At 37.7% G+C, this 12083-nt stretch overlaps 1 protein-coding gene across 1 annotated transcript; it reads left to right on the top strand.

Annotated features, from left to right (window-relative positions):
- Positions 1-6686: 6686 nt before the first annotated feature.
- cd68 (CD68 molecule) lies at positions 6687-11645 on the top strand (the record flags this gene model as incomplete). Its single annotated transcript, XM_026150867.1, has 5 exons — positions 6687-7079; positions 7558-7671; positions 9337-9406; positions 9696-9863; positions 10972-11645. Coding segments are annotated over 5 exons (885 nt in total), but the record flags the coding sequence as incomplete, so codon positions are not given.
- Positions 11646-12083: the final 438 nt, after the last annotated feature.

Raw genomic sequence — 12083 nt, forward strand, 5'->3', positions numbered from 1 at the left:
TTAGAGTGACCTCATTATCATAATATTTTCCCGGGAAATGTAGCAGTAGTTCAGGCAGAGCCCAAATTTGACCTAATGTTTCAGTTAAAGGTTTAGTTCACCATCTGTGTCCGAATGTGACGCTAATACAGACAAGTGTGTTTTGACGGAATTTCAAATACACTAGTGTTAAAAAAAAAAAAAACAATATCATGAAAGCTTTTTTTTCATAATTTAAAAAGGTTAATTTTCTTATTTTAAATATAGGTTTCAAGGCTATTTTGTTTTATTTTCATTACCATGGCTTTTAGTTCATTCAAATGTGAAAAATCTCAAAATATTAGATTACATTTTGAGTTGGAATGTTTGCCATAAAGCCACAAAATAATGTATGTTTGAGAGGACTTCCCATAGTCTTTTTCTCCAAGTGATCTTTCTACTTCATCCAAACCATTTTTTCGACCCCATTTCTACAAGAACACCTCAAAAAAGTCGTACCATTAATTAATGTGTCAATCTTAAATATGACCAACCTATCTCAATTAATCGGCTATGCACCACAGGCTTTCAGTCTAGCAGTAGTTAAACCATCATGTATCATATCTATCTAATAGACTCCAATTTGTTCATGTAAATGGAGAGTCCTCTTCACACACTAAGGTCAATTATGGTGTTTCACAGGGTTCAGATGAATCAGTTCTGTTTACATTTTACATGCTTCCCTTAAGCAGTATCATCAGAAGGCATAGCATACATTTTTACTGCTATGCAGATGACACACTATCTATCCGTGAAGCCAGATAACACAGCAATTAGTTAAACTGCAGGAATGTCTTACAGACATAAAGACCTGGATGGCCGCTAACTTTCTGCTTCTAAATTCAAATAAAACTACTTGTTGCTAAAATTCTTAGAAATATGGTATCTAACCAGATACTTCCTCCGGATGGCATTACCTTGGCCTCCAGTAGTGCTGTGAGGAATCTTCGAGTCATTTTTGACCAGGGCATGTCCTTCAATGCACATATTAAACAAATATGTAGCGCAGCATACAAATATCCTGTCTCAGAGTGACGCTGAAAAACAAGTTCATGCATTTATTCCTTCCAGGCTGGACTACTGTAATTCATTATTATCAGAAAGTCCTAAAAACTCCCTGAAAAGCCTTCAGTTAATCCAAAATGTACTGACAGGGACGAGAAAAGAGAGCAGATTTCTCCTGTATTGGCTTCATTGGCTCTCTGTGAAATTCAGAATTGAATTCAAAATCCCGCTCCTCCTTCCCAGCATCCCCAATCATGTCTGTCTATGTCAAGCTCTGTCTGTCTCTGCATCCATACCTGAGTTGCTATAATCAGCTTTTATTTAGTTTCCTGTTTTGTTTTGTATTTCTGCTTATGTCAAGTTTACTTCTCAGCTCATTAAAGCGCTCGCCTTTAGTTAAACCTCCTTTTCCCTCTGCATGTGCAATTTTGGGTCCTACTTCATCTCACCCTGACAAAAACTTTTACATTTACGTGAAAAGGGAAAGACCATCTCTGAATCAAGGAGGGGGCCTAAGGGTTATCATCTTACCATCTTATAATGCTGTGATTGCAGCCATTCCCCAACTCTCTGTGAATGGGACTCATGGCCACCGATCAATGGTCAATCAATGATCATTGGTGATTAGTGTTTCACCACTGATCATGACAATTTACATATTAATGATCAAGAAACTGCCCTCACAGCCTTTTGCTTTGCTAGTGCTTGTAGTTTCAGTCATTATGCAAATATACTCTTTATAAAGTTGGGGAAACCTGCAGTCAGCTGAGACTGAATGAGTTATAAAATGTTTCTCCCACTGAAAACACTTTTTCCAGATAAACAGAATCACCTTTTTGGGATTTCCTTACGTGGATGATTGAGCATGCATCAAGACAAATCTTTAAATTGTGTCCTTGGATCTTCAGGAAGCGTTCTAACCAGCTCATAAAATAGAAAATCTGTTCTGATAAATTGCCAAGACTAAAACCATTAAAAGTCTTAAAAAAAAAGATTACTAAAATATATTGTGGAAATCTATCATGCCATTCTCTTCAAGGCTGATGATATAACAAAAAGGGGGAAAAGTGCTGCATTAGAATAACTGATAAAAGATTTTGTTAGCCTCAAAGAGGAAGGAGTTTATATTCCATCGTTAGGTACTGTGGTACTGTTTTAAAGTTAAATACCCAGATGTACTAAAAATGTGAAGTATGTTTTTTGTTTAAAGGGTTTTCTTCTCTAACATGTTCTTTGGCATCTCATCATATTACTACCTGTTGCCAGTGAATCTAGTTAAAATGTTCCTCCTGTTTTTTTAGACGTGTTGCTCAAATTCAAAAAGAGTTAATATTTTGAATTGTCTCTCAGCCTGGTTCTGCTGCGGTTACTTCCTGTTAAAAGGGAGATTTTTCTTCCCATTGTCACCAAGGGTCATCTAATTGTTGGGTTTTCACTGCATTATTTTAGGGCCTTTATCTTAAAATATAAAGTGCATTTAAGCAACTTTTGTTTTATATAAATAAAATTAAATTGAATTCACAATTTTCACAGCATCCCAAGTTTTTTGCAATTGGGTTCAATTTCAATTTTTGTTTATTCAGTTTTATTAATATAGCATCAAAACACCACAACAGAGGCTTTTGGGTAAAGACCCTGCAATAATAAGGGTTGTATATGAAACACTGAGCGTTGAAAACAGTTGTCTTTAAAACCGTCTGGCCATCACCCATCGAGGCTATCTTTGTAGTGAACATTGTACGCTCACCACAGGTCTAAAAGTGCAAACAACTGCGGGTCATAAAGAAACTAACATGAGGCCTATCTCACATCTATTGTTTAAAAAATGGCCACAAGAAAGTCTTGATCCGTTAAAAAGGTACCAATGATGTAGTAGCTGTGATTACTAACATACATGAATTAAATCTGGAGAAAATCAGGATTTCTTTAAAAATCAGAAAACACAACAGGGTACCCCTTGTTAATTGCAGCCTTCTCTGCTGAGGGAGGAGCACCAACTCATCATAAGGTGGCACTGGTGAACACATATACGTTTTGTCAAAGGTTACTTGAATGTCTGTGTCTTTCAAAATATTGCAAATATAATCTTTTATTTTGTATGGCAGTCATTTTTAATAACAACACGGCAGGCACAGTTTTGGGCAGATTATGTTTGTCCAGTTTTTAAATTAAAGAGAAAAGAAAAATCTATCAGTATGCAAATGTTCCTACTTTTATCATTTCAATGACTTTTCCCTAATCTTCTGCACTAGCAAGAGTATTGCAGTCTGACATTCATGCGTGTGTGTCCTGCCTTGGGGATTAACACGCCTCTACTTCCTACAATGCAGCTGGTTTGTTTGATTTTTTGTTGGATTTTTATTGTCTAGAAAATGTATGTTTGATGATGCACAGAACATGCAGAACTTATAGTTAAGCCATGCCAGCTTATACTTGAGTTATTTCACTATCTTAACCTCAGTGAGGTTTTTGTGCAGTTACCTGTAACTTCACTGATTGTAAATGTAAAAAGAAAAACTAACATGTTTGGGTGCATTCAATGCAATCCTGAAGCGTCACGAGGATGACTGGCAGTGTCACCTGCTTGTGTGTTTCTGGGAACCACCTTATTTCCTGTTTTCGTGTCACATGACATGTTCTGTCTATTTATGCTAACAGTCAGAAAGTTAACCATTTATATTTACACTAAGTGCACCTTTCACTCTGTAGGACACAGTATTTATACTTATATTCTTTTAAAGCCATGTTTGTGTTAAGTATATGTGCCGTAGCATGTCATTATTTGTGTTTGTTCTCTCTGTTTTTGACCTGGAGTGTGTATTGAACTTTGATTATATAGTTAATACTAGAACCTTCTGTACCATCACTGCTCATAACTACTGCACTGTCATTAGATTTAAGTTATGTTAGCTTAATTATGGCAACCTTAATTCTTACTGCTTTGTATTAATAATCCGTCAGTATCATAACAACACTTTTTTTTTTTTTACCACTAATATAAAGTCCTATCGCTATAGCTACTGCTATTACTAAGGCTAAAATACTTGCAGTTATGCTGTTTATAGTATTAGTTTCTACTAGCAGTAATAATAATTGTACTAGCCTACAACCTGCATGTTGACTTGCAGCATTACCCTCCTACTAACGTGCCAATTGTAACTACTGATAATGACGCTCCGATCAGATCAAAGCGAACTGCTAGCAGCCGTTTAAGAGAGTGTTTGTGAGTGTCAGACAGAAATCTGGAGTTTTGTTTTACTCATCGACCTTTCTGTTAGCGCTGAGACTGTGGGTTCCCTCCTGCTAGCAGTCTTGTTGGTTTCGTTTCCTTGCTGTTGCTCATTTCTGAAGTTTTAAATCTTCGTAATTATTCTGTCTGTTGATGCTTTCAAAATAAAATTCATACTTCACGTTTCCTTGCAGAACAAGTCAAATCCCCGTTCCTGGCTGTGGTAAAATGCAGCTATATTGGTTGGCTGCTGCCTCTAAACATATCATTATTAATACTGTGTGTTGCTCATAAAAATTTTATATTCATGAGTTACTGTTACTTTTGCATATGGTGGTTGTTGCTGTGGTTTCCCTAATGTGTTTTTTTTTTTTTTTTTTTTTTGGGGGGGGGGGGGGTGTTAGCAGGCGATGAAGCAGATTTTCAGTGTCTTCTCGCTTTCTCTCTCTCTCTCTCTCTCTCTCTCTCTTCACAAAATTTCTGTCAGTTCTGACTGTAATAACCGACAATAAAAAAAAAAATCCTAATAAAAATCCAGTAGACTATAACTATCAAGTGGACCAGTATAGCTAAAAGCCGTAACGGTCCACTTGGGAAATTAAATTTGTTCTTGGCCTTCAGGAGAGGCCAAAAAAATTAACTAATTTCTCTGTCTACCTCTTCTTAAACTTAAATTCATCTACAATATTAATTCCACGCATGATCACACTCTAAAACTTACATTTTAAACAAAACACATTTCATTATATAGAACGGAATACTATTTAATAATTTATCAAAACATCAATTTGAAGTGGGAAGCATAGTGATACTTTGCACATTTTAAACGTAACTTTAAAGTAAAGTGCCTGTAGAAAAAACTATTATTATTTGTATACTACTAGAATGGATTTTGTAATTCCTTAATTTCACGTTGTTTACGAGGCTGGTTCTGTTGGTGGTCTCGTCCTAAAAAAAAAAAAATAAGAAGAAAGTCCTTCCTCACCACCGTCGCTCAAGGACTGTCTAATTGTTGGGGTTTGCACTATAGTACTGCAAGGGCAGCTTGCCCTATTTCGGGAAAAAAAAATTACTGAATGAGAAGCTGTTACTCATAATAGTACATTTTCAGCGCTGACTGCGGATACGGATGCTTTTATTTTTTTAAGCATGGACTTCCTGCTGCTTGAAAAGTGAGGTATTTATAGGTGGAGGCGCGACAGCATTGCTCCAAAGCTCCTGGTTCCCCACTGCTCTGCACTTGCCATCATGCTGAGGACTGCTGTTTTTGTCTTTATCGCGTGCTGTGCGCTTTCAGGTAAGACCCCTAAACAATACTAATATTAAAATAAACGAGATCCATATATGAAAAAGAAAGGCGTAACTCACGTCAGATCTCGCTGTTATTTTTGTGCTCAAGTGCCACAGTAAGTGTTTAGAGTCTACAAAGATACTGTGTTATATAATATATAAACAAAAAGGCTCAAAATGGGGCTTTGTCTGTGTGTGCTTACCCACGGAGTTTGTCATGAAATACAATGTATGTGAAACTCTACTTCACAGGGACTTCCTAGATTGTGGGCGAGACAGAAATTTGTCTTTCGATATTGTTGCAAGACCGAGTCACATGTCTGCTGACAGATGACAGCTGTTGTTTTTAGAACATGATTTCCGCAACCGAATATAAACCTTAAACCTACCTTAAAGTTTATAACTTCACTATTCGTATTTTATTGATTAATTGATCAGTCAAGAAAATCGATTGCTTGATTTGTAATGAAATTATTTTGTTTAATGTGCAGAGACCGTTTATACTGATATCTTGTCAATTTATTTATAAGCACATTTAAAAACAACTCAGGTTGACCAAAGTGATATACAGACTAATAATAGAGAGCAGAAAGGGAAAAGACATACACACACATTTCCATCATAGAAGCTTTGAGTAATCCCACTGTACTCTACTCAAACTACTGTTTGATCCCATCAAACAGTAGTTTGAGCAGCTGGTAATGAAAGCACATTGGACCTTCATTTCATTTAATATCATTAAATGTAATGATAAAACTACCGTGTGAATAAATACATAGCCAGAACTTATTTAAGCAAAAATGTAAGCAATAAGAAAGTTTGTGTTTTCTTAGCGAAGCCCAAAGTAACTAAAAGTCAGCTAATACAGCAACAGTAAAGTAAGAGTTCATTTAGTCTGGAATTAGTATGAATGCTGAAAAGGATTCTTTGTTTCTTTGTCCCACAAGCGCTGTCATTGGCTGGAGACACAAACAAATCCAAACCTTCAGCAACTGTCGCCCCTGCAAGTCAATTTGACAGTCCAAAACCCACCACCAAGCCTCCAAAACCCACCACCAAGCCTCCAAAACCCACCACCAAGCATCCAAAACCCACCACCAAGCATCCAACCACCACCACCAAGCATCCAACCACCACCACCAAGCATCCAACCACCACCACCAAGCATCCAAACACCACCACCAAGCATCCAACCACCACCACCAAGCATCCAACCACCACCACCAAGCATCCAACCACCACCACCAAGCATCCAACCACCACCACCAAGCATCCAAACACCACCACCAAGCATCCAACCACCACCACCACCAAGCATCCAACCACCACCACCACCAAGGCTCCAACCACCACCACCACCAAGGCTCCAACCACCACCACCACCAAGGCTCCAACCACCACTACCACGGCTTCACCAACGCCCACACCTAGACCCTCCGCTGGCTTGACCGTAGGATACTACAATATCACAAAAAATAAAAGTGAGACCTGCCTGAGGGCTCAGATGGCGCTGCAGATCCGAAAAGTATCAACAAATGTAGGTTTCTTAATATCAACTGTCTAGCTTTTTTGTTTTCTTTTTGTTTGTTTTTTTGTTTTGTGGCATGTAAATTAGTCTTAACATAGCATATAGATATTCTATTAGCAATACATCCTAATGAGTCCAGCACGAGGATGTGACTCAGCTTTCAGTGATTCAGTTGTCAGCAGTCTTCAGGAAGAGAGAATTTGCTATCATGCAAGTTTAATTTCCTCATTTTGTTACTGTAAATGGTTAAATATTGCCAGTGTTTGTGTAACAAGACAATCGGGTAACTTACATGACCCATGAACTAGAGTTTCTTTAAAGAAAGTCTGCTGCTGCCTTGTTATCTTAAACGAATTGTCTTTGTGTGAATGTGTGTGTGAATGGGTGGATGACTGGTTGTGTAAAGCGCTTTGGGGTCCTTAGGGACTAGTAAAGCGCTATATAAATACAGGCCATTTACCATTTGTTCTTCTCTGTTTATTCCCAGGCAATCTTCATTGTTCAGCCACATCTAACCAGTACTAGTGGAAGTTGCAATGAAAACAGCGCCAACCTTAAGATTTCCTTTAAAGAGGGCTTCATTAACTTCAGCTTCACCAAGGTACTTGGTGAACTCTTTTCCCAAAGCCTGTGACATATACAGCATTATAAGATCAAAATGAGGTGGTTAAAGAGGTGCTGAGGTCAGCCAATCATTCATCTTAACCTGAAATTACCACAGTTACCCTATCCTGCACATTTATGACAAGAACGTCAATTCAACCTCTGACGTCCAAGTCATGACAACCCTAACTTTGCAATCTTAGGATAAGATAAACAGATAGACACCTTATTGGTCTCAACCATGGGCAATCAGAATGTGTAATTTCTGTTTTTATTAAACTGAGCTCTAAGTTTCAGGAAACAAAGTAAATAATCACTCTAACGTCAAACAATCACATTTCCAAAAAAAAGTCTGTTCCACATTTTTCCAAGATGTAGGATTAGGGTTAGCACTTCAGAGTGTTAACAGTTTCCTTGACGAGTAAATCTATGTAAGCTGGAAATACTAGTCAAGCAAAATAAATTGCAGAAGTGTTAAAAGAGAAGTAGCCCATAGGGAAACTACATCAGGCGGCTTCGCCCTACTGCATCCATGTGATTCATTCTGTGGTTTTGTAAGTGATAGTCTATCTGAACACTTAAAGTGTTTATGTCAAATAAAATATACAGCTGAGGTGTAATTATACCACCAACTGCAGCCTGGTTGTCCTTATGTCATATTTATTATGCACAAAAATTAATCGATTTGAATTTATTATCCCAGAGAGTTGGTTCTGTTCACTTGAACATTGTGTTTCCAGCGAGAGAAATGTTTCAAGATATTTCGCACTCATCCAAGTGACTTCCCCTGTCTCTTTGATTGTGCTTCCACAACTCCCATACAGTGTGGGCACACGAAAGAATGAACTGTCTGGGATTTCCTTTGTTGGAGGATTGAGCGTGCATCAGTTATCATTTTCAAAGATGCAATATGGATTCATAGCCAGAAAAAAATAAAGATAGAAGGAAACATTTGTAATTAGTTTGCCTCCAATATAAATGTTAGCTTAGTAGAAGTGCATGCTGCTCCTGGTGGCAACTTTACTGTAAGCATAAAAAGATCCAACAGCTTTTAATAAAAGCCCCACTTGTGAACTGGTCTCAATAATATCACAATAAAGAAAGACACACTGCTGAAAATCAGCTTTCAGTTTTCAGAGTCAAAGCTGACCAAAGCTTCTGGGACTCTGGGTTACTTTCATTTTCTTTCTTTTTTTTAAAGTGAGGGTTTTTTTTTTTTTTTTTATTCTGTAGTCTGTTCTGTAATGGAGTATCTACTGCGGTAGTAATATAATATACTTTAATATAGTGCTATCATATTAAATATTAGATTGTAGTGGTTAGCCTGGCTAACCAGATTTTAAATAGAAAAGCTCAGACACGACAGCCAGGAATAGTAGATTGCTTTGTTATGTAGGCTGGTCTCAAGCATGTGTCCGGGGTTAAGAGGAAAACAGTAATACGTTGTCAAACTGGTCGGATGAGCTGTTTCCTGTTTCACACTTCAAATTCAAATGCTAGCAGCATGTGTACGTGCTGAAACCTGTTTATCTGTTGTAAATGAGCACAGAAACTCTCTGACCCAGAAAAATGTTCAGTGGATTCAGTAAAACGAAAACCAAAATGTCACATTTGGACACAGTGTTACATTGTAAAAGGTTCCCTGTTTGTTATAATTCCTCAGAGTGTTCCTAATAACACCGTCTACGTTGATGCCGTGTCTTTCAGCTTGAACTACCCTTTAACCACAAACGGTAAGTCAATGTTTATTTCGTAACATTTTCACTGATGAGAGTTTGGACTCACTGGATGTCCCCTGATACTTTAGCTACAGGTAAGTGTTGCACATGGATGGTAAACACAGAAAGAACACAAGCTGCTGTTTCCTTGTTTGTGTGCCTGCTCAACAATATACAGACAAGACCTGTGGAGTTACTGTTAAGCATGTCATGCTACTACTTTCAGTGTAATATTGTTTAACTCGATTGTCGCGATACTTGATTATCGGTCTGTAAAAATTGTCTTTCTATTTCACACTTGCAGGTACAACTTACAATGCCAACAACAAGTCAGTCCATCTGTTCCCTGCACAGATTGGACACTCCTACTCCTGCAGCGCTGATTCTATTTACATGGGCAACGACCTGTCCCTGGATGTAAATTCTGACAGAACGCAAGCCTTCAATCTGACCAAGAACAACTTTGGCGATCGTAAGTGTCCCTGTGAAGAACAACTAATCATTAAACCATCCTCAGTCTTAAAAACATTGTTAGAGCCAGTATTGGGATGGCTGTAGCGCAGGAGGTACAGCTGCTTAGCTACTAAACAGGAGGTTGGTGGTTTGATCCCTGGCTGCTCCAGTCTGCATCCTTGGGCAAGATGCTAACCCCAAGTTGCTTTCTATACATTGGAATGTGTGTATGTTAGATAGTAAGCACTTATGTATAAAAAGCATAGAAAGTGCTAGTGTGAATGAAGCAAGTTGTATAAAGTTCTCTGATAGAGTAGAAAAGCGCTATATAAGAACCAGTACATTTACAATAATGGAAGCAGGAAATGTCCATCGAGCTAGGTTTGGAAGTATTCTAGTCTAAATGTTTTCCATTCCAAGTCAAAAAGTTGTAGTCTCTTATTCTCAGGTTTGGAATGACTTTATTTCTTACAGCAATGCGTAACTTTCAGACTTAAAACACTTTATCTTTCATGGGGATTTAAACTTTACACATCCTATTTGAATAATATTCTCCAAACAATATTTTAGCAAATGATGTAATATGATCAGCATACAAAAATGTGTATAAAGTTAAAAACCAAGGTCCTGAAGCCAAAGCAAGGAAGCAGTGATTATTCATTGCTGCATCAGTAATAGTCCTTAAAAACATGTAATGCACAACACACGCGGTTGAAATTTAAAAAATCGGATACTTCCTCGTGAGTGGCTTTTCATCATTAGAGTTTCCAACAGTGGAAACTAAAGCAGCTGCGTGACAGCTTGACAGTCGACTGCTCTGGAATGCAGCTCAGGAAGAACAGGTTTAACTACAGTCCTAAGCAGATTTCATAGAATAGTTACGTTTCATGGAACGCATTCATGCTCCATTATCTTTGTCAGTTGTTGGATTGAAGAATAAAATTTAGCCTGAACAGACAGTTTGACTGAACTCTGTTACACACATCCACAATCTTCCAAAAGTGACATTTGACATTTTATCAGTTCTTAGAAAACTGGTCACTTAAAAAAGTGATATGTTGTTTAAATGGGAGTGTGTGTGTGTGTGTGTGTGTGTGTGTGTGTGTGTGTGTGTGTGTGTTTTCCAGGTGACTACTGTCCTGCGGACCAGCGTAGTTACAAGATTGCCATTGGAGTGGGAGTGGCACTGCTGGTGCTCATCGTGGTGGTGGTAGTGGCCTATCTGGTGAGCCGCAAGAGGAGGACCGATGGCTACCAATCCCTGTGAGGGGGATTGGCCAGAAAGGGATAAGCAGTCACTAAGACCTTCTTAAGTGGATGATTACTGAAACCTGTCATTTCTGTCTTTGTCTCCTAATTTAACTGGTTGATGGTTAGTTACAGTTTTCATTCAGAGGTATGTACTACTTTAAACAGCTTGATTGTACAATTTGAGAATATAAAGTTTTTTAAATTTAGTTTTAAACGAGTTAAATGTAGATCAGTTTGAATAACAAAAGCATACTGGTTTTCATTTTATTGTCACAGCCACACACTCTACACTCCATACAGTCAGGTTTTGAAACGCCAGTATGACAAGTCGAGCGCTTACTTTGTCATTTAATGCCAGTTGCTAGGATGTTTATTTGTGTCACTATGGTACATAAGCAGTGTTTGGATCACAGAGTTGTATTGTTCATTATTGACAACAGCGGCCCCCCGTTATGAGTCATAATCCAACTGTTGCTATCACTTAACTCAAGAGTTGTGAGGTAAAAGTCATTTTTAATCATCTTTTCTTTTAAAATTAGAAGCAGCCTATTTTTAAAAGCATTACTGATTTTTTTTTTTTAACTGTTACAGGATGTTGTATTAAATGTTTGTTTTTTTTAATCGCATCTTGTATGCTCTTAATTTTTTTTCATAAAAAGGGAGGTGATGGTATACTGTGTTTGGATCATTAGCTATCATCAGCTGAAGGGATCATCAGTTATTGCACTGATCATTGTCTCAGCCTACTTTCTTTGCCTTTGTCAAACTGTAGTGGAATGGAGCCTCCATGTTGGTCATTAATGACTTTAGTCTAATCCTGATAAGATTTTTAATGGCTCATGCACGTTTTATTTGGTGTTTATGCCGAATAAACAACAATGACACAAGGGAACCACTAATTGGCAGTAGGGAACTATGCAGTTTAAACAACAGTAACTTAAAGTAAGCTGTTCATTTGCATTTTGGGTTCATTTGTGTTTCTAATTTG

Source organism: Astatotilapia calliptera, chromosome 3 (genome assembly GCF_900246225.1).
Source record: "Astatotilapia calliptera chromosome 3, fAstCal1.2, whole genome shotgun sequence".
Lineage (NCBI taxonomy): Eukaryota > Metazoa > Chordata > Actinopteri > Cichliformes > Cichlidae > Astatotilapia > Astatotilapia calliptera.